The sequence below is a fragment of the Gracilinanus agilis genome, chromosome 4 (assembly GCF_016433145.1).
Source record: "Gracilinanus agilis isolate LMUSP501 chromosome 4, AgileGrace, whole genome shotgun sequence".
Taxonomy (NCBI): domain Eukaryota; kingdom Metazoa; phylum Chordata; class Mammalia; order Didelphimorphia; family Didelphidae; genus Gracilinanus; species Gracilinanus agilis.
This window is the reverse complement of record NC_058133.1, coordinates 484,435,800-484,460,854: the sequence shown is the minus strand read 5'-3', so window position 1 is coordinate 484,460,854 and position 25,055 is coordinate 484,435,800. Positions and strand designations below refer to the sequence as shown.

At 42.6% G+C, this 25,055-nt stretch overlaps 3 protein-coding genes across 3 annotated transcripts in view; 1 reads left to right on the top strand and 2 right to left on the bottom strand.

The window, feature by feature from the left end:
• NF1 (neurofibromin 1) overlaps nucleotides 1–25,055 on the top strand; it is a 193,614-nt gene that overhangs the window by 126,531 nt on the left and 42,028 nt on the right. The gene's annotated exons all lie outside the window — the stretch shown is intronic.
• Nucleotides 8,971–10,519, bottom strand: EVI2B (ecotropic viral integration site 2B). The gene has a single exon (XM_044672803.1). It carries the CDS (start codon nucleotides 10,517–10,519, stop codon nucleotides 9,077–9,079), a length of 1,443 nt encoding a protein of 480 aa, XP_044528738.1. The 3' UTR covers nucleotides 8,971–9,076.
• Nucleotides 20,662–24,061, bottom strand: EVI2A (ecotropic viral integration site 2A). The gene is made up of 2 exons (XM_044672805.1): nucleotides 24,025–24,061; nucleotides 20,662–22,132 (listed from the first exon to the last, which is right to left on the bottom strand). Exon 2 carries the CDS (start codon nucleotides 22,106–22,108, stop codon nucleotides 21,419–21,421), a length of 690 nt encoding a protein of 229 aa, XP_044528740.1. The 5' UTR covers nucleotides 22,109–22,132; nucleotides 24,025–24,061; the 3' UTR covers nucleotides 20,662–21,418.

The following is a 25,055-nucleotide window of genomic DNA, read 5'->3' as shown; positions in this document are numbered from 1 at the left end:
CTGCTGTTGGGGCTGTCTGGTTGAGGGAGACTTTCTTTCCTATATCCCTCCTGCATTTTCCCCACTTCACCCCACCCCCACCCCTTCTTTTACCCCCTTTCTTCCTTATATGCCTTCTCAGAGCTTGTGTTCTAAAAAAGCATTCTTGCTCCAATATACCCTGTCTCCTAAGTCCGAGCAAATACTCTTTTCTGATGTTTTCTTACCCAGCTGGAAAAAATGGCTATCATAGATCTGTTTTTAAAATCTCTGCAGTAAGGTAGCAGCCGCGTGCATGTGTCTGTGTGTGGTAGAGAATGTTTTTAAGAAAGCATTTACTGTAGAATATAGCTTTGTCTATTTGAAAGGAATGCCTGCTTATTTTGAAACATTTTAGGCATTTAAAACCCAGATCCAATATAACCACCGCCACCACCCCCAACAGCCCCGTACATCATCTTGCATGATGCTGTTTTCCTGTATATTCTAGTGTTGGCTTTCACAGGAAAACCGTTTTTTTACAAAATAAATGAACATTGGAACAAAATTTCTCAACTGTCACTGCAGCAAATTTTTGGTGCATGCACTCCCTACCAAAGAATCTATCTTCGACTCCAGCAACCCGTGGAAAAGGAACCTGAAAATCTCTCTCCATCTCTCCAGCTTTCCCATCTTTAAAGATCAGCTTACCACAGATAGGGTTGTCTTCCACCTCAGCACATCATCTCTCTGAAAGGCTGGAGCTCAAAGGTCGCCCGCTGGGTTCTGGAGAGCAGGGACAGCCTGTGTGCAGGACGCTGAGGCTTGTGCTCCCCCGCTCAGCCTGCTCAGCTGCATTGTGGCGCTGTGAGCTGAGCCAGGCTCTGACAACACCTGATCAGCACCACATTGGAGGACTGCAGAACTGTCACTGGTGCTGACTCTGATGGATTGCAAGGCTGCATCCTCACCACAGCTCAGATGGCCACTTACCTAGGGGTAGGCAGGCCGGTGGGGGGTTGGGGGCTGGGGGGCTCTGACCCTCGCACCCTGACCTGGCACCCTAATGGGAGTGCAGTTAGGGGGACTGTTTTCATGCATCTGCCCCTTTGAGGATGTGGGGTTTCCTCTTCGTGTAATATTTATTGGGAAAATCAATCCATTTGTCTGGATGTTCCTGTCATTCCTTCAGGCATGTCACTTGAATTAGCTTGGGAATATATGACCTTGTTCTCTGCTGCTCTGGCATTAATTTGCTTTATGAATTTCAATCCAATTTTAATTTCACTCACACACACACACACAATTTTGTAGCATTCTAGTCTTCTAAATTTAAGAGGTACCTACTAGAGAAATTTTTGCCAGATAAGGAAAAAATAATTAATTGTCCCAAGCTAATTGCTCCTCAGCAGCCTGAGCCACATTTGAATAAGAGCCCAAGTAGCTCCTGTGTCCTGATAAGCATGGTGTTTTTTATAAGCAACATTTTTTTATTATTATTACAATAAGCATGTGTTAAGTAGAAGCAATGTGGTATTGTGAAAATTGCACTGGATTTTGAGTTTGAAAGTTTGGATACAGATCTAGTCTCTGTTGCCTACTTCTAGGATGATACAGAACAAGTCCTTTGCCCTCTCTGGCCCTTGGTCTCTTTATCTGTAAAATAGGGCAGTTAAACTAGTTAGGTTCTGAGATCTCTTCCAGCTCTCAATCTAGAATTCTTTGAAATGGCTTCTTGTGTATTTGCCTTTTGAATGGGCAGGTCTTCTGGATAGACAAAAGAACATTTGCCAGTACTTAGAAGGATTATGCTTTTCCTTGAAGTGCCCCTTTCCTGATATTGTGGGGGTGTTTTGCTGCTTTGGAATGAGTTACCAGAATTTTGGGAAATTCACGGTTTCAACAGCTCGGACTCTGTTCATTTAACTACAGTAGGTATGACCTTTCAGTCTTGGAGACAAAACAGTTCCTGGCTGTGGGTAAGGCCATGGAATTTGGAGGAGCCTTGATTTGTCTTTGTTTGATGTGATTGACCTTTGGGACATAGACTAACTGAACATTTACTTAGATAGCTGCTAGGGTAGATACTGTTTTGCCTCTTTTTCTTTTAGGGAGAAAATAAAGCAAATGTGGTTTTGGGTTCTTCAATATGTTTCACATTTAGTTATTGAAAAAGCAATTGGGAGCTTTTCTTAGTGCTGACTGGGTTCAGACCTGAGTGAACAAATCTCCATAGGAGCTCCTTGGGCTTCTCTGCTACCATCTTATTGATTGTAGTTTCAGACTCTTCATGTTCATGGGTAGAGGAATGAACTTCAGGATGCATATATGGATGGATCATGGATGGATAGATATAGATATATACAGAGGCAGAGGGAGAATTTTTCGTTTCCTCTCCACCATATGTTGTTGCTCATAAAATAACTCATCAGAATGGACATGCATAGCTCCTCATCTCAACCTTTCTAGAGGATACTTCAGTCTCGTAGAGAGGAGCTTATTTGTCTTGATTTTATGTTGTGGAACCATGCAGTGTATGGTAAAGAACCACCCTGCCCTTTTATTTTACCTTTTTTTTCTAAAAGCTAAAAAAATGACTCCTTTTAAAATTTTGATTTAGCTTTCAGATATAAACTAAATTTGTGAAGCTGAATACTTGATGCTATTTGCTGTAGGTACTTTGTCATGAGATCTGTATTATGACTGCTACTTCTGTTTTCTCTTAAATTTGTTCATTAGTATATATTGATAATCACAAAATTAGCCACCAGATATAAGTACACATTTTTTTCTTTCTCTTTTTTTAAACTTAAAACTTTTTTTTAAATTACATGTAGAAACATTTTCTGACAATTGGGTTATGACATTTGTGATGCTGATTATTTTCCCCCTCCTCCTAGCAGTAATCATCTGATATAGATTATACTAGTGCTTTTATACAGTTGCTCATGTTGTGACAGAAGATATGTATCACACATAAAATAAAAATTTCATGGAGGAAAGAAAATGGAAGATGGCATGCTTTGATCTGTAATCGGTTTCCAAGAGTTCCTTTTTCAGCTGTGGAGAGCACTTTTTTATCCTGAATCTTTTGGACTTATCTTGGCACCTTGTTTTGCTATAATGGTTTAGTCCTTCACAGTTGATCATTGTTCAATGTTTCTGTTACTATTATATACACTGTTTTTGTGGTTCTTCTCACTTCACTTTGCATTATAAGTAGAGATTTGCATCGTGACCACCATATCAGTTCCATTAAACAGTCATTAACTATTAGAACATCAGATATGTAGACAACACTCCTTTAGGCCAAGCTAATGAGGAAAGCGTCTCTATTCTTAAGTTTTTTTCACTAGCCAGTATTTTGAATTTTAGCTGCAGTTAAGATGAGTTGTAATCTAAACTTTTACAATGTACCCTAAAATAAATATGAAATGGTGCAGGCTATCGTTTTCTTTCTTTCTTTTTTGTTGATTCTTTTAAAACCCTTTCTTTCTTAGAGTCAATACTAAGTATTGGTTCCAAGGCAGAAGAGCACTAAGGACTAGGCACTGGGGGTTAAGTAACTTGACCAATGTCTTACAGCAAGGAAATATATGAGGTCAGATTGGAACCCAGGACCTCCCTCTCTAGGCCTGGCTCTGTATCTGCTTGAACCACCTTGTTGCTCTAGGGGTATCATTTTCGACAAAAGGAAATTATGCTGATTCATCTGTTGTAAAAAGCTGATATTCCTGGAGCTCTGTTTTCAAATCAGTAACATTAGAACTGTTTTATTGATTGGCACGATCAAAAGAGGATTGGAATTAAATACTCTGTCTTTTGACTCTTAAGAGTTCTTTAAGTGGTAATTGATTATGCTAGCTTCAAAGTAATTTGCTGAAAAACATTTCATTCAGAAATATCTACATAGATGCTAGAGAGGCACCTAGTTTTTCTTGCTATAATAGTCATAGAAGGTGTCCCCAAAATCTCAATGTAGTTTCAAGCTTAATGCAATTTAAAGCTGCACCAAGTCCTTGGGGGCATCCTGTATTTAACATACTGCTTTCTAACTGTGGTTCTGTGATTTTTCAGGACATCTTGAGCTTTTTTTAATGTAATGCAAATATCTCAGAAACAAACAAAAAAAAGCATATTTTAAAAAACTGGTTAAGATGGTGAGTTCCTTGAGGATAGAGACTGATTTTTTGTCTTCCTTTGGGACTTTTCCCAGTGCCCATCACATTTAATAAATGTTTGTTAACTACTGACTGACTGATGTGAACTCCTTTGCATACTTTAAAGCTCTGTATAAATGCTAGCAATGATTGTGAGCGGTTTGTTTTTCTTCTTTGAAGACTTCATGTTATCTACTGGGCAGAGTCTCACACATATAGTTGTGTCAGTTACCAGTGTATCTTGGGTATTTGATTTCTGGCTTCCATGGGAGGCGGTTGTTTTGGGAAAGAACAGGGAAAGAGAGAAGGACTTATTCAGCAGAAGGGCCAGACTAGTGAAGTCAATCAGAGATCCTCTTGGAGAGGGGAATTTGAAGATAATGGAGAGAAGTCTGCAGTAGAAAAATCTTCAGAACTAGAGAATAGCTTATATTCTACTTCTGAAAGTGAAAGAGGATGATCAAAGACAAATAAAAGAACCAAGGAAGGTTTTTGGAGGATCAGAGAGAACGAGGGAGTAGAAGTTGAAGAAAACTCAAGAAGGAAAAGGAAAGGAGGGTGTCCGTGAGGAGAACTTGGGCCTTTGGCCCAAAGCTCAAAATACAGGGATGATAGATTGCCAGTTAAGAGATGGTAGCCCACTCTAGGCAGCTAAGAAAGTATTTGCCAGGCAGCTTGCAAGACTTGTCAAAAAGAAACCTTATACTCGGGTATTAAAAGAACTGACCCAAGTGTGCTTGCTAAGGAGACAGAAAAATGCATTCCCCACCCCACCCCACTTGGTAGAAGCTGGAGTCTGTGGACGTGGAAGGCAGCATATCATGTCAGACTTAACTTGATGTATAGGTTAGTTTTTGCTGAGCTATACTTCATCTTTCTTTTTAAAAAAAATTCTTTGTAATAAAAATGGTTCTCTGGTTGGGAGGAAGGAGAGATCTGTAGGGACCTCTCAGGTTGAAATCTATGGTTCTGTGATGCTTACCATTGAGGAAACTGAAACCAGAGAGGTTAAGTGACTTGGCTTAAGTTAGTAAATCAAAATGCCCGGATCTGAGCCTTTCTTTATGTTGGATTTCCCCAGCCAGGAGAGGAAATGAAAGTTCCTCATTTTTCCTGTGAATCATGCCTATTCTATTTGAAAGCACAGATACCTACATTACCATTTGGTACATAGTTCAGTTAATGAACAAGCATTTATTAAATGTGACTCTGCCAGGCCCTGAAATAATTAAGCAATGGGGATACATACAGAGAGAAAAGGAAATTGTCCCTGTGACAATTAGGTACTTGGTTTCTCTTAGGGAGAACGAGACACATCTAGCTGAGTAAATCCAATGTGTCTATATGGTGGGTCCTGGCAGCTCAAGGGATCGGGAGGGCTCAGACAGGACTCCTGTGGGAAGTAGCAGGGGAGCTGAATGTGGAAGAGCACTGGGGCTTCTCAGCTGTAGAAATGGCTAAGATAACAGAAGCTGTCAGGGAGAGGGGCAGAGAGGCATTCCAGGCACCGAGGATGGATGACCTGTTGGACATGAAGGAAAGCTTTAAACCAGGTGTTAAAGGACCTGGAATGCCAGGCATGGGAGTTGGTATTAGACCCCAGAGGAAATGGGGAGCCACTGGAGCTTTTCAAGCAGGGCAGTACAAAGCCAAACCTGTGTTTTAGAAATGTTGCTGACAGTAATGCAGAGGATGGGCTAGAGGAGAGATAACTGAGGCAAGGGTGCCAATAAGGAAAAGCCTAGACAGGAAATAATGAGCGCCTGAATTAGGATGGCATGGTGACTGCAGAAGTGATCGAAGGGGTGGGATTGAAAGAGATCATGGAGGTAGGACTGATAAGTCATGACTCTGTGCAGGCCAACCTCACTTAGCTTAGCTTGCCAGAGGATTCAGATCTTCTGTGCTGTGGCTCAAATCTAATTTAGACCCCTGGGAGCAGCCTGCCGCTGGTTGTCATGTTGATTCATCTTCTAGTCATGTGGTACTTGAATCATCTCCTTTTTGCCATGTTACTAAAATAAACTTTATCCTGTGGATCTTGCATCTCTAATTTTGTTTCTCTGGGTTTTCCATTCATCCTGCCTGCCTTTGCTTATGCCCTCTCTTACTTTTAATTTGCCTGCATTTATTTTTGCTGATTTGAACAAATACTTTTGCTTTGGCTGATCCCCTCCTCTATTGGACTCAGGATGGGAAAATGTCTGCAGCAAGAATAAAGCTTTTTTTTGGCTATGAATTCTTATAAAATTTCCTTCACCAAATCCAGTTTTACAGGATAGAAGTGGATAAAGTCTCAGTCTTGCAAAAGCCAGCACCAGCTCCTACCTTTACTATTCAGAATTTATATTGCAGTTGTCTGTCCCCCATCTGTCCTAAATTACTAGGGAAAAGGGAGAAGTAAACGAAATATCAAATATGCAAAAGGAAAAACAAAAAACAACTAGCTTACATGTAAAATTAGGAAATCTAAAGTTTAAGTATTAAGATAGATCCAGAAAGAAATGGTTGAGAGCTTTTTTCTCCTTGGATTCCTTACAGGGAAGAGTTTTTTTTAATGCCTTTGATTACTCTTAAGCTAATTGGCTTCAGTAATACAGACCTAAAATAGGAAAGATTTTTAATATAGTTGATGAAAGATCCCACCTACAATACTGTTGACTACCATGAGTATGCATGTTGATGGCCAATCTGAGGATTTGAAATGTAAATAAGATGCAAGATAGATGGAAAAACCTAAAATTGACAACTTTTTTTTTTACCTTCCCTCTTAGAATCAATACTATGTATTGCTTCTAAGGCAGAAGAGCAGTAAGAGCTAGGCAATGGGGGTTAAGTGACTTGCCCAGGGTCACACAGCTGGGAAGTGTCTGGGGTCAGATTTGAACCCAGGACCTGCTGTCTCTGGGCCTGACTCTCAATTCACCGAGCCACCCAGATGTACCCGAAATCGACATTTTTAGTAATGTTATTCAGCAAGATTGAAAGGCAGTGATGATTTGTGTAACATTAAAGTGACTGGGAGACTTCCATCACAGAAGCAGATGGTGCTGAAATTTTGAAAAAGAAATCATTGATGAGAGTAACCACTAAGAGCAGCTAATGTTTTTGTGTTGTTGTTATGGGAGGCATTTTGTGGAAATAAACTTTAGATGATCTTTCTGTTAATATGAAGGTAGATTTTCCTTTAGAACAAAACAATTCACTTAATTCAGTCCTTGACCCAAAGTCTTTGCCACCTTAGGACTTAATTGAGGAATTGAAACAAAATACATATTCATGACTACTACAGACAACATGACCTAGTTTGTGATGGTCTGTTGTTTCATCTGCCACAGGTATGGAGAAGAAAATAGGAACTGAGCGGGGTCATGATTCTTTGGGTGATTCTTTCCAACTCACTCCTATTCTATATGTGAAACAGGATATTATGACTCAGCTTTGAACATCCTGGTGATGTTTATGTGGTTGGAGTCAGTAGAGTCTCATGGGAAGTACCTGCCAAATTCAGAGTTAATGGCAAGAACACCAATAACTTTTCATTTCTGTAGAGTTTTTAGGGTTACCAAATGTTTTTCTCAAAGCCAATCACTGTGTGAGGTCAGGACAAGTGTTGTTCAATGTTACGGGTTCTAGGAGCTAGTAAGTGGACCACCAGTACTCAGAGGCCCAGCCTCCAAAGCACTTACTGTAAGAGTTGGCCTGTGTTGAGTTACTTGCCATTCTTGGGAAATGACCCAAATTATGACCATATCCTGAGATTTTTGAGAAGCATTAATGACTTATTCAGATGATCCAAACATGTCAAAAAGTTAAGACAACTAATATCATTAAATTCATTTTTTGTTTTTGTTTTGCCAGAAGGACCCAAGCATTTTCCCAATGACATGAGACAGAGCATTTTGGTGGAACTTGACTGCATTTTTAACATTGTTTTGACTCAGTATGTGTGTATTGGTTCTAAGACAGAAGGAGCAGTAAGGGCAAGGCAATGGGGGTCAAGGGACTTGCCCAGGGTCACACAACTAAGAAGTATCTGAGGCCAAATTTGAACCCAGGACCTCCCATCTCTGGGCCTCAATCTACTGAGCCACCCAGCTGCCCCCCACATTTTCTAAATAAAAAGGGTTTTTTGTTTTGTTTTGTTTTGTTTTTAACATGAGGGATGCAGTATTTCCCCCTCCTCTTTAGGGACGCATCTCTGAAATTCTGGTGGTAAGTAGTAAGAAAGTAATATTGTTTTACATAAATTACATTTCCTTTCATCCTTTCATAAACTCATTTTAATAATGAGAGATGCCCTCTATTTGAGAAATATTAGGAATTTCTGAAATTACTAAGTAACTGAAGACAGACACTACATTTAAAATAGTTTAATTAAATTGAAGAAACATCTTAGAGAGTGATGCCATTTTAAAGATTGTAACTTTTGAGAAATTCAATACAACACCTTGTTATAAGTCCTCTTTTAAGTAAGAAGACCACTATCATGTAAAACTCCTGAACAGAGAGCTATCTATTAAAACTTTAAACAGATTTTTTTTTCCTATGCTTTGAAACTTAACAGGTAGATACTCTGCTGAACTCAGCAAATAGTCAAGTATCAGAAAATAATTTCTACTCTATGGGTAGCACTTGTTAATATTTACATGAACAAAAATGAATGTTAAGCAAATTGTGTGGAAATCTAAATTGGATGGCAGTTTAATTTTCCCATCATTGAAGGGGAAATAGTAAAGTTAGTCTTTTTACTTTCTTATTTTAAACTCTTACTTTGTGTCTTAAAAGAGGCATGAAGTATTGGTTCCAAGGCAGAAGAGCAGTAAGAGCTAGGCAATTGGGGTTAGGTGACTTGCCCAAGGTTACACAGCTAGGAAGTGTCTGAGGCCACATTTGAATCCAGGACCTCCCTGTCTCTTGTCTTTTTTCAAAAGTCTTCAAATCAGCAAACTGATCATTCACAATAATTCTGTGGGTGGTGGTGGCAGCGATTCATCCAACGCTTGTTGGCTAGAGTCAGGCGGAATAGGGAACTGGGTCTCTAATGTTGATGAAACTGAATTAGGGGATTTTGTGCTGTATTCCTCCTGACTGTTGAGAAGGTCTTCTGGAGGTGGGGGCAGTGTAAACGAGTCAGGGAGAGGAGGCCTGACCTCGGAATCGAGACTGTCCACAGGAGGTGGTAGATGAGAGAAATCACTTAGAGGCATGTTAGATGAGTCAGGATTCTGATTTCCTGGCTCTTCTAAAGCAGGAAGAGCTGGAGCTGGATTCAATTCTGTCTCCTCTGAAGAAGAAATGGCGGTGCCAATGGTTGATCTGTCAGTACTGTCCTCTGATATGCCATTTGGTGGGTCTTTCATTTTCTCTGTGTCAGACTTAGGACACTCCTCAAGATTTTCACTCGATTCAAATAATTTGACATCCAAATCATCTGCTAAGAGCATACTTTTGTTTGGTTTCCAGATCTCAAGTGAAACAATTGATGAACGTTTTATGGATTTTCTGTTTTCTCTGCTGTAGTCCACACACAAATCAGGAGTTTCTCCATCAGCAAAGGGAGACCGGCCAGCCCAGTTTTGATCATGGAGGATTGGTTTTCTGAAGCATTTCCAGAGTACAATCACAACTATAGCTACTATCATAAAAGTCAGAATTGTGCCAATTAACACCCCAGCTATTGAACTGGCAGAAGAGCTTGGAGGTTTTTTTTTGATGGGATCATTATTCTCTTCTTCAATGAATCCTGGGGTTACAACTATTGATGCCGATTGCTTATTAGAGCTAGGGACAGAGGATTCTGGTGGTTTCTTGGAGAAGCTAGGGACTGGTGCTACTGATGGTTGTCTGGTGGAATTAGGGACTGATGATTCTGGTGATTGTCTAGTGGAATTAGAGACAGGAGTTTCTGGTGATTGACTGAGGGAGTAGTGAACATGTGGTCTTGGTGATTGACTGAAGGAATTTGGGATGGGTGATGCTGGTGGTTGCCCAGAGAAGCTGGGGACAGGTGGTCCTGGCGGTTGCCTGGTGGGATTGTGGGCAGGTGATGCCGTTGGTTGAATGGTGGACTTGAGGACAGGTGGCACTGGTGTTTGACCAGAAGTCGTAGGGATCAATGACAATGGTGGCTGTCCAGAGGTGTCAAGAACAGTTGGCAGTGGTGGTTGCCCACGAGGGCTGGAGGTCGGTGATGGTGGTGGTTGTGCTGATGGAGTGTTGATGGGTTGTTGATTGAGAGGCTTCTCTATTCCTTTTCCAAAATTAGCTGTTGTATCCAACACTGATGATTTAAAAGGACTAGTCAGAGGTGAGGCTGTGGAGTATGCCTGGGTTTTTGCTAGATTTGGGATTTTCAAGTAGCCACAGAGGAACATTATGATGAAATGCTTGAGATCCATTTCAAAAGCCTAAATCATAACAAGCTGATTTTTTCCCCACTGTAAAAGAAAACAAAGGGAGAGTTAGCTATCATTTTGTAGGTTATATTTGGGCTTTTGTTTACTTTCTCTATTTAGAGATGATACAGGGAAATGTCAGTGAGGAACTGCATGCCATTTATTGAGGACCAGTATGTGGGTAGACCCACTGTCAAGTTGACTACATGGTGGTATACTTAGTTTCATGAAAGTGATTTAAGGAGTCTCAGAAGGGTCAAGATTCACAGCAGTGAAAGGGTTACTCAAGCCTCGGAAATGGCGGAACCTTAAAGTGTTGCAATACACAGAAAACAAATGCAGAGTCTGCTTCATTATTCTGGGACCAGCCGTTCATTCCTGCTGCAGACTGTTGGCATAAGGTTCCCTGACTTTCAAATAGTTCAAGTAAACTGCCTGCCCCTTGTTTAATGCAGCTACCTTTTTCTTTTACATTTTGCTGCCAAATTCCTCAGTGTTCAATGACTACTACCCCCACTTGCAATATGGGGTTTACCTGTTCTACCCTCTGAAGCACCCAGAGTATCCATCTAATCACTGATTGGACGGGTGCTGTCCTTTGCTCTCATTCTCCTTCCCCTCTCTGTAGCAGTCAACATTGGTGATCCATCTCTGAGGGCTTCAACTTTTCTTCTCTATGATACTGGCTCATCCAAAAGACTCATTTAGCAATCACTTTTAGGCTTTCTACTGAAAGGCTGAATATGTTCATATTGCCTTGTTTTATTTAGAAATGTCTTAGAATAACAAGATTATATTTAAGTCCATCAAAGAGGAGCAAATTTTTCTTCCTTTCTTTCCCTTCCTTCCTTCCTTCTCTGGTTCTTTCCTCCCTCCCCGTCACACAGCTAAGAAGTGTCCAAGGCCATATTTGATCCCAGGTCCTCCCAACTCCAGACCTGGCTATCTGCCCCAAGGAAAGACTTGTATGACTGACTGACTATGCTTTTAATAATCCATGATCTGCCGTTTGGACAGATAGCCTGTGCCTCTTCACACAATCTCGGATGTTTGGTGTTTTTTTTGGTTTTCAGGAATGCTGTAGCATCTTAGCTCTCACCTTCTCTGACCGTTCCCTTTCTCTTTTTTGATAATACCTCTTTCTAGCCCCCTTTCGGTCTACTCTTTCTATAATCTCTTTTCCTGTGGAGATGTATCGTATATCTCTGCCTTCATAGTCCTCAACACTTAGTACAGTGCCTGGCACATAGTAGGTATTTAGTAAATGTTTATTGACTTCTGACCTACCTCCTAGAGCTTTTATCCCACATTTCCAGCTTCCTGTTGCTTTGATGCACTGCTGTTATCTTACATTTAAAGTATTTAAAGCTTCTCAAATTTCTACCCAAAGCTGACTTCCTTTCCTGACTTCCCTATTTCTATTAATGGTATCAACATCTTTCCAGTATAGTCAGAAAGACAACAGAAGTTCAAATCCTATTTCTGATACTTAATAATTGTAGAATCAAGGGCAAGTTATTCAACTTTTTGCCTCATCTATTAAATGGGATTGATAAAAGCTGTAGTACCTACCTCACAGGGTGGTGATGAAACTCCAGTGAGATTATATGTAAAAGTACATGGCAAACCTTAAAATGTAAAAAAAAAAGTGTATGGTTATCATCATCATCATCATCATCATCATCATCATCATCATCATCATCAGATGGTCTTCTTCCTCCTGGTATAACTTCAGGCAAAAATCACTGATCCTCCTCCATGAAATGAGGGAGGTAGACTAAAAGGGAATTCTGAAGTCCCTCCTCCAGAGTGAGGATTATATGATCCTATACTTGTTCATTCGAGCTTCCAGCCACAGCATACTTGGTGCTTTCTTCTCCTTAAGCATGCTGACAGCCCCCCTAGTGCTGTCTGCTTCTTCCTTTTCGGTGTTCCTCACAGCTCTTCCCTTCGTTCTCATTGAGGGCCTCTAGCTGACTTAATACGCAGACTGTGGCAGTGGCCTCAAGCTGTGTCTCCCACGTATGCTGGGCTACCCCGGGAGGTAGAAATTGGGGGTTATCTAATCGAACCCCCACATCTAACAGATGGAGAAACAGGCCTTAGCATCAACCTTGACTGCTCTGGGCCTCAGACAGGGGAATCATCAGTCAGTGAACTAGTCACCTAGCATTTATTTATTAAGCACTTCCTATGTGCTAAGACCAGTGTTCAGCTTTGGGAACAGAAAGAAGGGCTCTGGCCCTCTAAGAGTTTACATTTGAAAGGGGGAAACAAAATGGACATAAATAGGCCCCCAGAAGGTCAGTACAGAATAACAGAGGGAAGGGGCACCCATGACATGTCAAAGGAAGCCCAGGGGCTTCCACCATCTGGAGCCCGACTTCTCTTTCCTATTGAAATGCCTCACTGCTCCTACTCCTCCAGCTTCTCTGTCCTAGCTACTTCTCATGTTCCCTGGCCCTTGGCTATCTAATTTCTTCTCTCTTTGTCCAAATCTATGGAGACCCAACTGGAATACACCCACTTTCATAGCAACCTAGAGAAAGCCAACAGGGATCTCATTCCTTCATTTTTCAGCCAGGGAAGTCAAGGCCTAAAGAAGTTCCACAGCTTGCCCAGAGTTGCTCAAAAAAGTGATCTTCTGAGGGGGCCTGCCCCAGTTTTATGAGATTCTTTCATCAACTTTGGTGGAACTTTTGGAGAAGTCTTTTTATGTCTATTAACTTGAGCTAAATGTTGGATTAGCTAGGCTATTCCTAGTATTGTGACTAATAAAAAGTTGATTTTCCTGGAAGAAAACATTCTTGGCAATTCTTGAATCAACAGAAAATACAGACACGAAATATTCAAAAGTATATTCAGCCAAAAATATTTGCCATTTTGTGGCTTTACTTTAAAAAAAAAATGCTTGCCATAGTATGCCTTGTTCCAGTGAGCCACTAATTCATTAGAAGGAAGACTCTCAAGGCAAAGTTAGAATTACGAACTTAGAAGGAAACTCTTGAAATCGATGAGTCTTTTTTATGTTCACATCCTTTCTTGTCAACAGGAAAGTAGAAATAACCACAACTTTGTGAAAGAGGTGAGTGCTCTCCCCTGCTGTGTAAGGAGTCTATCTACTCTGATCCAAAGCTCCGGTCCACTTCCTTTCTTCCGCTCCACCACTGGAATGAATGGTTTTCAGTGGACTTTCCAGACTAGGAGGACTGTTTCCCGGCTTTGGTGAACATCCTAGACCGGTAGCTGAGAACAAGTCAGGAGAGTGTCATTGTCCCTGTGGCGAGCTGCCGAATGGGAACATGTGTGGGCACAGATGATGCCATGTGTCTTTAAGAGTTTGGAAGACAGAAGGACAACATTGAGAAAAGCAGCCGAGGGGCCACGGGAAGGACCCCAGACCCTTGGCTGCCCATGACAGCTTTCTGGTCACCAGTGGCTTTGTGAGCGTGGACAAGTGGCCTTTCCTGGGCCTCATTTCTTTATCTGCATGAGCTGTAAGAGCTCACAGAGATGCCTCAGCACTGATTGAGCCAGAAAGGAAGAAGAAGGAGACAGTTTAGGGCCAGATGAAATGAAGAAAGCTGCTCAGCTCAACAGGTGTTTATTCAAGGGTCCCCTGGGGACTCTAGGAAGGAAGGAACAAGGGGTATCCCTCAGCAGCAGTTTGTGAAGCACCTGCCATGTGCCAGACACTGTCCAGAGAGGACACCAGAAAGGGAGGAGAGAGTTTTAAAAATAAATTGGTAAATGTATAAAGTGAATCTTGAGGAGAGGTGAAGTTAAGGTTAGGGGGAACGGCAGCTTGGGGGCCACCTTCTCCATGCAGTCTTCCTTGAGTCCCCCGCTGAGATGATTGTCTTCTCCTTCATCCCTGTCCTGAGTTACGCTGTCTGTAGAGGCGCATCGTCCCCCTGCTTGGGCGCAGAGATTGTGTTTGACCCGCCTTCACCTACCTTTGGTGCCTTTTATACAGTAGGCTCATGATGGCAGGAGGTGGATTTGTAGGGGGAGCATGGGGAACCGGGCTCAAGGAGAAGCGCTTCCTGGGGAGAGGGGAGGGTGGCGGACGTCCCCCCCGGTCAGGGACTCCTGAGGGAAGGTCCCAGGGAGCCAGTGTAGTTTTCAGGACTTTTCCCTTCTCCCAGCCTACCCTGCCCCCCACTCTCCATCCCATAGGAACAGCACACTCATGGTCTAGATATGGGAGCTTTGAAATGAGATAGAGGATAAGTGGAGAAGAGCTTCTGTGCTTATTTTGAATATTATAGGGTGGAATAGAAGCAGCGGCTGGAGAGAGATCTGGGCATGGAGTCAGGAAGCCTCCAATTCACATCCAGCTTCAGTTAACTTACTGGCTGTGTACCCTGGGAAAATACTTAACCTCTGTTTGCCTCAGTTTGCATCTGTCAGATGGGGCTACTGATAGTACCTACCTCCCCAGGGTCATTGTAAGGATCAGAATGAGATAAAAAAAATCACAAGGTGCTCCACACAGTGCCTGGCTCATAGTAGGTGCTATATAAATGTTGGGCATTATTTATAGCTGTTATTAAGTAGTTTGAAAGTACAGAATCAGATCAGTGGCTTTTCCTTACAATGAGGTATTAGCTTAGACATTAAGAAGTACTGCTTAAATGACTGTAAAACAGGGATAAAATTTGAAATTTTCTTCTGGGGGGTTGGAATTTGGTGGGGAGGGAGGTACAGACAGGCCTAGCTTTATAGGTGGGGGGCATTTGGGATTTTTTGTTTGGTCAGTTTTCAGGTTCTTTCAGCTCTGTGTTTCCATAAGAATACCCCCTTGCAACACTGGGTGACTGACCAGGAGCCACCATAACTTTCTTCATTTATTGCTTTGGTCATTTTAATCAATCTGGATATTTTGTAAAGCTTTAATTTTATTTAAGAAAACAATGCAGCACCTTTAACACTTGCTTCCTGTCATTCAGGGAGAATCAAGCTAGAAATTGTTGAAAATAGAAAAAAACATCCTTGAATACTGCCTAAATTCAGGAATGGCATTTTTAAAGGATTTGAAAATAGAGAAGCCACTCTGGGGAAATATTACTCTCATGCTTCTGAATGACTGTCTTGAAGGAGGTACAAAAGAAGCCTGAATATTAGGATCTTAAAAGCAAGTTTGGATGTATTTGGGATTTGTAGTTTATGTATAATCTTCTTTTTGACCTACATGCATGGAAATGCTCCTTTTATTTGGTGATTAAGTTCAGAATTTTAAAAAATTGTTAAGTAAAAGCATTTATGGAAAGACAATATAGGAATATTACCTTGTCTTGATGAAGTAGATTTAATATAATTTCTGATCATCAGACTCTTTGTACAACCTTTAGATTTATAGAGCATTTTCTGATTTTAAAAAACAAAACAGATATTTTGTAGTGCCCAATTCACTCAGAGCAGGCCCAATTTAGGTAATGTTTACTTATTATGAGATGTTAAGCATAATAGGTTTGTTACAAAGATTATTTTGTTTGGTGCCCTATGGGGACTGGTGTTTTGTACCTTCTTTCTTTACAGATTAGAGGAATTCAAAAACTTATTTTATTTGATCACCCTAAAGCAAAAATACACTGAGTCTAACTCTGCCTGTGAAGAGTATATTTAGCATTCAGAGACTAGAGCAAGAAGCATCAGGTAACTATTTTGGTAATGGGTACACCTGAGTAGTCATCTAAAAATTCTGAGCTATGGCCCAATTCAGAGAGCATGCTCTTTCTTTTGCCTCCTCCTTTCCCTTCAATTTGTAGATTAGGTAATTTGCCAAAGATGTAGTCTCTTAGGTTCCTTCTAGCTCAAAAAGCCATGTTTCTGTAGGGGTTTGGAGGGAGGCAGTCGGAGAAACTGCCAAGAAATGCTTTTTCTGGGGAACTTGGAACATTTGTTCTATTCTCTTCTTTATATATATTTGTTTCTACTCTATAAGCTCTAAAATTCAATTCAATTTTAAGGAGAAAAGACATTGACAATGTGGTACTCAGGTTTGTTTCTTTTGGAGTCTCTTAAAAATTAAGTGAAAAGAATGAGTGTTCTCATTTCCTGGTTGTGGACTTTGGTAATTTAAAAATAATAGCCAGGATTCTGAAATATCTCAAAGGTTTGACATTTCAGGAAATAAAGATGTCCCATTCTTGGTGTGTGGGTCTACTTTTACCACAAATGATCATAGTGACCCATCCTTAGTTTGCTAGTTTATTTAGGTTTCTCTGCAATTGGACATTTTAATTATTTTAAATATAGAAATTTGTTAATAAATTGCAGATTAATGCCTCTTGCCACTCACGTAAATCCTTACTAGGAAAGTTCTTAAAGATAAGGATATAAAATGCTTCTAATAGCAGAGCTCAGTTACTGCTTTCATTTGCTTCTAGTATGATAAACACAATAGGAAGCTAATTAAAAGTCTTATCAACCCAACCATGTTGTTAATAAAACCCACTTTGCCATCTTCCAGGCCAGTGAAGAATACCAGTTACTCATTTTAATAGGAAACCCATCACAAAACAAATATAAACCCAAGATATGCCCCTGTGAAAATTGCTCCTTACCTCTGCTGTAACTTCTCTTGTCAACAAGGGATGGACATTTGAGTGGTTTGACAAAGAAAGCAGAAGTGATAGCTGAACTCCGTTTAAGATGGTGTCTGTGGAGGGGCCTGAGGAAGAGGAGGAAGTAGTGTAGCAACACTTGCTTCAGGCAGTGGAGGCAGCAACCAAAGCAGTGCCTAAGGCTGCCTCGTCACAGGATGCTCATCCCCGCCCAGGAGCCCTGGCACTTTTGTGCTCGGGCCGCGGTGATCCACCACTAAGTAGACCCCTACTCCTTGGTGTCTTGACATGCTGCGTCACGGGCTATGCAGAGGGCAGCCCTAAGAGAAAAGTGGGCAAATGGTCTGTTGGGTCTTGTCTCTCCTTTTGTCAGGAGCTCAGTGAAATGTTCTTGTCGTAGAACGTGTCTGAAGTCATCTAGAAGAAATCATTGTTGTTTTATTAAACTGCATGACTAAATTATTCTTTTTTTCTTAATCTGCTAGTTAAGCTAATAGTAGACAAATAGTAATAACCAGTGATATTAGAAAATAGGAGTCATAAAGTTGTTTCAAAAAATATTGTCTACTTGTCATGTTTGGCAGTTATCAATAACTAGGAAATGTTACACCAGCAAAGTGACCAGTAGAGCCCTGTGACTCCCTAGTAGGGTTTTTATCAGCATTCATGACAACTGATTAACTGTACATGTCCTTGGCACCAGAGGCTTTCCATTAATGAAGAATACATATTTAACCTAAATAAGGAATATAAAAATTGTAGCATTTAGTTAAACTTGCTTTTGTTTTTTTAAACTCTTACCTTCTCTCTTGGAGTCAATACTGTATATTGACTCGTATTGACTCCAAGGCAGAAAAGTGGTAAGGGCTAGGCAATGGGGGTCAAGTGACTTGCCCAGGGTCACACAGCTGGGAAGTGTCTGAGGCCAGATTTGAACCTAGGACCTCCCGTCTCCAGGCCTGACTCTCAATCCACTGAGCTACCCAGCTGCCCCATTTAGTTAAACTTGTGATGAAAACTTAACCTGATAAGTGGTGGTACAATGTAAAGTGCCCAGAGGACCTGGATTCTAGTCCTGACTCTTCCATCTAGGACCTATGTGAACATGGGCAAGTCACTTAACCTCTGTGGGACTTAAGTCTCTGTAACTGTAAAATATAAATTGGTTGTACTAGATGACCAATATACTCATTTTCAGATCTTACAGTATGGTCCAGAACATCTAGGGTAGGAGTTCTTAAGTCAGAGGTCTGTCAACTTGTCTTTTAAAAAGTATTTTGACAGCTATATTTCAACATGATTGGTTTCCTTTATAATCCTCTATTTTATTTTATGCTTTAAAAAGCATAGTTCTGAAAAGAGATCCAGAGTTTATCATTTATCCACATTTATCATACCCAAGGTATGCAGGGCACAAGAAAGACCAAGAAGCCTAGCCCCAGGATGTTTAAGATGAGTGAAAAACTGGAACTTAAGGTTTTGTTAACTCAGATACCAAATTTTTCGTGATTTGATGCTTTATAATTTAGTTTGTCTGAAGTTAAAAATCCATTCAGAAGAAGTAAAATGGGCGTTTACAAACTTGATTTCTGGAGCACTTTCCCTCACAACAAATCAAAGAGGTCAGTGACAAAAGTGTAATTTATTTCCCATTTTACCAATGAGGAGACTGAGTCTCAGAATTAAATGAGTTATCACTAACTAGTAAATATTGAAACTGGGATTGACATCCATGATTGTCCTCACTCAACTCCAGCACTATTTTTTCCCCTATATAAATAATTCCTCAAAGTAGCTAATTTTTGTTAAATTAGAAGCGCATTTAGCAATCAGTCACAATATTTTGCTTTAGTGCATATTTCTCCTCCCCCCCCCCCTTTTAAAAATGTAGCCCATTTTCTTAGAGCAAAAGGTTGAAGGGAGAGGGTATTGAGATGGATGACAAATTTGACTTAATGGGAAAATAAAAGCAGGAGCATAATTGTTAAGAATTTAAAATCTGTCCCTGGATGACTCTTGGCACAAAGCCCAAGATTAATGACTTAACCTAGAGGATGAGAGAAGACTGTCGCCTACTCTGAATATTCTCCTTGTCAGCCTGACAAGGATGTGTTCAATCAAAAGGGAACCTGTGTCAAAGCAGCTTTTCCAGTGTGGCTGTATGTTCAAGATCATTAGGCCACCTGTGTCTTGGTTCCTTTTGTTTGTCTTTTCAATAAATTGTCCAGTAATGTTAATTGATCATTGCCTGGGATGATGATTTCAGTCTTTCCAAAGCCTTTTGGGTGGGACTTTTCCTTGGATATGGAAGACAATTCATGCAAATGTAGTTTGGGCTCTATGGGGAGGTCTACCCTTGAAGTGAGGCAGAATTGGGAACTTTCTATTATGGCTCACAAAAGAAGGCTTATGCTGCACTTAGACACAGGCAGAAGTCTAACTTGTATGTTTGCCCTCTGGCCTTCTGGTGCTTTTAGAACTAATACAAATTACCGTCCCTTGTTGCCTTTTCTTTAAATTTAAAAAAAAAAAAAAAAAGTTTTATCATCACCCTTTGTTTTTATATCAGTCATACCCTACAATCTTCCTTCCATAGCAGCTCCTACCCCCAGCCTTCTCTTGTGTCTGCAAGAGGAAAAAATAATCAGAAGCAAAAGCCCCATCCACGTGTGGGACAACAGGTGGCCATTCGGGACCTCTAGGCCCCACTTCTCCAGCGAGGGGAGAGAGACTTTTCCGAAGGCGAGGTTGCTCATTAGCATTGTCGGGGTTCCCTTTCACCACTCACTGTTCCTCATTGATCCTGACTGGGCCTTTGCTGTAAGGTCCTGTCAACAGACACATGCACCATGTGGGAGGCTTTTGGTACCCAAAGATAACATATTCTTTAAGGAATTTTTAACTTAGTACCCACTCTTAAGTGCTCAGAGAGGCTGAAAACACCCATAACAATCCAGAGAAGTAGGTGGGGCTGGGCAAGCCAGGGAGATCTCCTGGAGGCCTAGTGGTTGCTGGGAGAGGGAAGGTGGAAGGGAAAGAGTTCCCACTAGAGCAAGTGAAGGACAGGGCTGTGAAATGAAGGCCCATGTGGGGCTGGGGGGTGCCTGCAGTGGCACACTAAAGGCAGCAGCACGATGGGATCTGATTTGGTCAGAGCAGGATTCAACCTGTATTGGTGTGTTGGGGAAGTAAGGGAGAGCCTGGAGAGACGGAGGGGGAGAGCAGAGTGAGGAGTCCCTGCAGCTGCTAGGAGAGCGGTGAAGAGAATGGTGGTGACCTCAGAGAGGACGCCAAGAGTTGGTGATGGAGGATTGAGCCTGGGCTGGACTGGGGAGAGCTTTTTTTTTTTAAACCCTTAACTTCTGTGTATTGGCTCAAAGGTGAAAGAGTGGTAAGGGTGGGCCATGGGGGTCGAGTGACTTGCCCAGGGTCACACAGCTGGGAAGTGGCTGAGGCCGGGTTTGAACCTAGGACCTCCCGTCTCTAGGTCTGGCTCTCAATCCACTGAGCTACCCAGCTACCCCCGGAAGTGACATTTTCAAGGAGCGCGGTGCCAAAGTTTTGCTGTGCTAGCTTTTATTCAGCATACAAGAGAAAGGATTACTCCAGGATTTATCAGGTAAAATAGTTTTAATAAGCTTTCTGAGTTCTTGCCCATAATGGAAAGTCCCCATTTCACTGGCTTAGAACCAGCTTTGTTGAAATGGAAGACGGTACCGTGTCAGCCTGGATGCCTTTAAGTGAGTTAGAACTTGGATGGCTTCTGTTAACCACTAGAAACGTGTGACGAGTTATGAGGATGGACTAAACTATCGAATTTCAGTTATTCTGACCAGGTCAAGATGGAGTTTCTGTCAAGTGCTCTTGCTGAAGAGGGTGAATGTTTCCCTTGCTTTGTCTTGTACCATCTCTTTCCTACATTTCTCTCGGGTCCAGATTCTTTGCTGCCTTATTATAAAACCTTCCAGGATCTTTGGCTACTTGATATCTTAGGTCCTTCTTCACCAATATCCCATGAAACCTTCAGGGTCCTAATAAAAGTGCAAGCTTAAAGTATTTGACTGAATTGGATCATAGGCCATATGGTCCAAACATTCTTGCTCGATGGATCCCTAATTAGAGGCTCTTAATAAAGGCCAGATGACTCAGCCAGGACCACTAAGTAAAAGAAGAGTCAGAATTGGAACCCTGGTCCTCTGGGCAGACATACTTTTCTCTTGCATCCTTCCTGTCTGACCTTTGGTTTCCAGGTTCTCTACTGCCAGCAGCACAAATACAGGATCGCTTCCTTCACCAGCCACCCGACTTTATTGATCCCTTCTCTTCACCCCTCTCAGGGAGCGAGTTTCTCGGTTGCCCCATCCTCCTTCCTTTCCCTCTGAGCTGTGAGGGTCCCCGTGGCCTGCATTATCAGCCGTGGCCCTTGGAGCTGTTCTGCTCTTTTCAGCGTGTCAGAGTCTGCAGGCCACAGGCCGCTGGTGGCCAGAAAATCCCCGTTGCTTCTCGTCTGCCGCTTGTACACTTGCTTCGATCGCTTGAGGGAAGACACCCTGTTTGCCAGGATCACAGTGGACAGAAAGAGGAGAGTACAGATGAGGAAGAGGACGGCGATGATGACCAGGCAGACGAGCATGGCCATCTTGTTGTTGCCCTCTTCACAAATGTCCCTTTTCAGCACGTCATCCTGGCCCCTGCCCGGGTGGTCAGTGCTCGGCAGGGCTCCAGTGCTGCTGTCCAGAGAAGGAGGTGTGTCAAGATGGTGTCCAGTTGGAGGCACTAAGGATGGGGAGGGAGGTGGGGCCCGTGGCGTCCTCGTCTCCACCACGTTGGGAGGATAGACTGTGACTGGTTCTGGAGTCTCTGGGTTTAGGAGGCTTCCATTTGTTTTATTCTGAATCACGCCGTCCCAGGCAGTACTGTTGATAGCCCAGAAGGGCTCGTCCTTTGCTTTGACTTGGGGAATCCAGGAAAAGATGGTGGTTGCCAGAAGAGCGGCATGCAGGTAAAGTCCCGGAGGCTCCATGGCCAGTCTCACCTGGTAATCAGTCTGCCAAGGTAGAAATACAAATAAGTAAGTGATCACAAACTAGAACTGAGGGGCTTTTGGTCAAAATGATGGACAGCTCCGGCGTCAAGTAGAACTTAAATATTTGTTTTTGTAGCACCCTTGCATTTAAGATTTCCTGTCCTAGTTGAATGAACTCCAGCTTAACTGAATTATATACACCCTTGACTCTTGTGCTCTTGGATGAGGAAATGTAAATCTCTGTGATCTGCTTCTAACTGTAGAGAGAGGGAGGAAGCAAGCATTACAAAGATGTATTAATCATTTCTAAATGTTGTGCACAAGGGAGCCCTGTGGTCACTTATTCCTTTCAAGCAAGCCAGACTTCAGCTTTGAGTCATTTGCTTCTGCTTTTACTTTTTTTAATTCCTTTTTTTTTTTTGCTATGGTTAAGGATCATTTGTAGAAACTTCCCCACCCTCTAAGCAAATGTCTGACTGTCTTTATTGTGAAAGGAGAAGTGGGGCCAGGAGGCATTTTTGCCTTGGGATAGAAGGAACAAACAATGCAATTAATTTGAAAAAACAAGAATTCTTATTTTAATTAGTCATTTTAATAGATCTAAAATTGCAGTGGTACAGAGACTCATCCCAAGTCACTTAAAATGGGCAGCGTGTTTCTGAGTCTAAGCAGAATCTAAGAGGAAAGAATTTTGTTTCCTTTGGAGAAAGACAAGTTTAACGGGCATGACTGAGGGCTCTGTTTGGTTTTTATCTTTTTTTTTTTTTAACAGTTCCCTGACTTTATGTTTTCCTTTTAGATCTTGTGTAGAAGCTAGAGGCAAGCACATTTGATCCACCTTCTGAGATTAATAGATCAAATTGCTTCTAACAAGAACCCAGCACAGATTTCCCATGAAAAATGTCTCTTGTTCAAGAAGATGCATGTTGTGTGTTATTGGTTGAAGCATTTTAGATAGAGCTGTGCTCAGAAAAACTAAGCGGGTTATAGCATTGCGTCCTACACAAGATAGAGTGAGGGAGAGAGTGCCAACTCCCATCTGACCTTCAGAATTTCCTGTTTTAATAAGACAACTGGGGGCGAAGGGTGTGGTGGAAGCCTTCTAGGCTGTGCCAAAGGTTAGATTCATTTGGGGTTGTGAATTCATCTGGTTAATATGTTGGTTGCTGCATGGATTAGGCATTAAATTTTATGACTGTTTTTTTTTTTTCATGTTGAGATGTTAAGGCAGAGTCTTTAGGAGAAGCTTGTTACCATTTTGTAATTAGCCCTATAGAAGAGCTAGAAATTGGCTAACAGGATTGGTGCACATAAAATTGTTTTCAGGCACTTAGTAGTGAGTCACCTGTAAAAAGATAGACCTTTAAGGCCCGGCCAGGCATTTCTGTTTGGAGTGCACTTCCGCACCAGGCGTTTTGACTCTGAAATGTGTCCTTGGGACTACTTTAGAGCCTCTGAGCTGCACCCTCTCCCCAAATTGTGACCATGATTCCCACTGGGCGCATAATGGGCCCCACTGTTCATTGTCTCTGGCCAGATGGCCACCACCCACAAGTAAACAAGCTGGCCTGACAAAAGGAGGCCTTGACTTCGCCTCAGAGAAAGCAGGAGGCTCCAAGGGAAGGCGTCTCGGCGTCCTTCGTGCTCTCTGGCTCCTTCACCTGTGGCCTCTCCGAGGGGAGACTCGTCCCAGGCCACCTTTCTGTCACCTTGAATCAAGGTGTTAGTGCCCTCGGGAGCCCCACTCCCGAGCTCGCACGCCTCGTCGTGGGGACGTTGCCATTTCCAGGCAGAACATCCAACCCACTGGAAGGAGCCATCTGGGACGGTGAGCCCCAGTAGTGAGAGTCCCAGCTAGGAAGCGCCCTGGGCAGGGATGCCGGGAGGCAGAAGCAAAGCTCTTAGTGACATACCTGACCAAAGCTGTGTTCCAGCCCCCTGCGTCTCTGGCTCTTCTGGAAGCACAGCGGACCAAGGACCAAAAATTAGAGTCGCTCCGACGGGCGCGAGCTTTCCACTTTTAAAACTAAGCCACTGATGACACATTTCCTTTCAGCTGCCACTCAGGCACATGTCAGAGGAGGGAAAAAACCCTCCATCTGGCCCTGTTTGCCTCAGGCCTGACAGGAAGCTTTGTGAGCGAGTCCCCGCCTCCAGGGCGGGGCAGGGAAGCCTGTCCACTGACCCTCCTCACCCAAAGCCCTGGGACCCAGGAAGCCAAGTCTCCTAGGGGAGGAGGGACCCACCCCGCTGAAATGGGGGCTCCAGCCCCGACAGAGGCAGCAGCATCTAGCTAGGAGGGAGCCTGGCCTGTGCCTTAGTCTGGGAGCTTTAGGATGGCCCCGGCTCAGGGCGAGGGGTGAGGACACTAGAGAGGAGGCTGTGGCTTTGACGGGGTCTGGGGGGGCAGAATAATGGCCCATGGCGCCTTTAAATGAGCCCGCAGCATAGCATCAGATGCTCTCTGGCAAGCTTTCCTGCATCTCCTCCCAAGCAGGGCCCAGCTTAGCCCAAGGCTGCTGGGCTGCCACAAAGAAAATGGCTGAGTTCTGAGTTTTTCCAGAGGCAGTTTGAAGTGGGAAGGGATACCAGCGGCCTCTTCATGACAGGAGAGCGGCCAAGATAGGTAGCCCCTCGTAGGCCCAAAGCGGCTCGTGGGTTTCTGAGAAGAAGGCCCTGCCAAGACATGGAAGCTGGTGTTTTCCTAGAAATCATTCAGTGGAGAGAAATACCCCCAAAGTGGTTCCAAATGGACTTCTTTAGAGGACTCACAGACTCCGGTGGCTTTAGCTGATGTGTCGGCCTCTGGATTCCCTCAGGACTCCAGATCTATAAACCATAAACCTCTTTGTGGGTGACTGCCAGCATCAGTCAAGCAAGAGGCATTTATTATTCACCCACTACGTGGCTGGCACTGGGCTAGGCTCTAGGGATTTGCCTACAC

What these genes read in the sequence shown, in the direction of transcription:
- EVI2B (XM_044672803.1), bottom strand. Translation starts at nt 10,519, where the DNA reads ATGGATCTCAAGCATTTCATCATAATGTTCCTCTGTGGCTACTTGAAA.
- EVI2A (XM_044672805.1), bottom strand. Translation starts at nt 22,108, where the DNA reads ATGGAGCCTCCGGGACTTTACCTGCATGCCGCTCTTCTGGCAACCACC.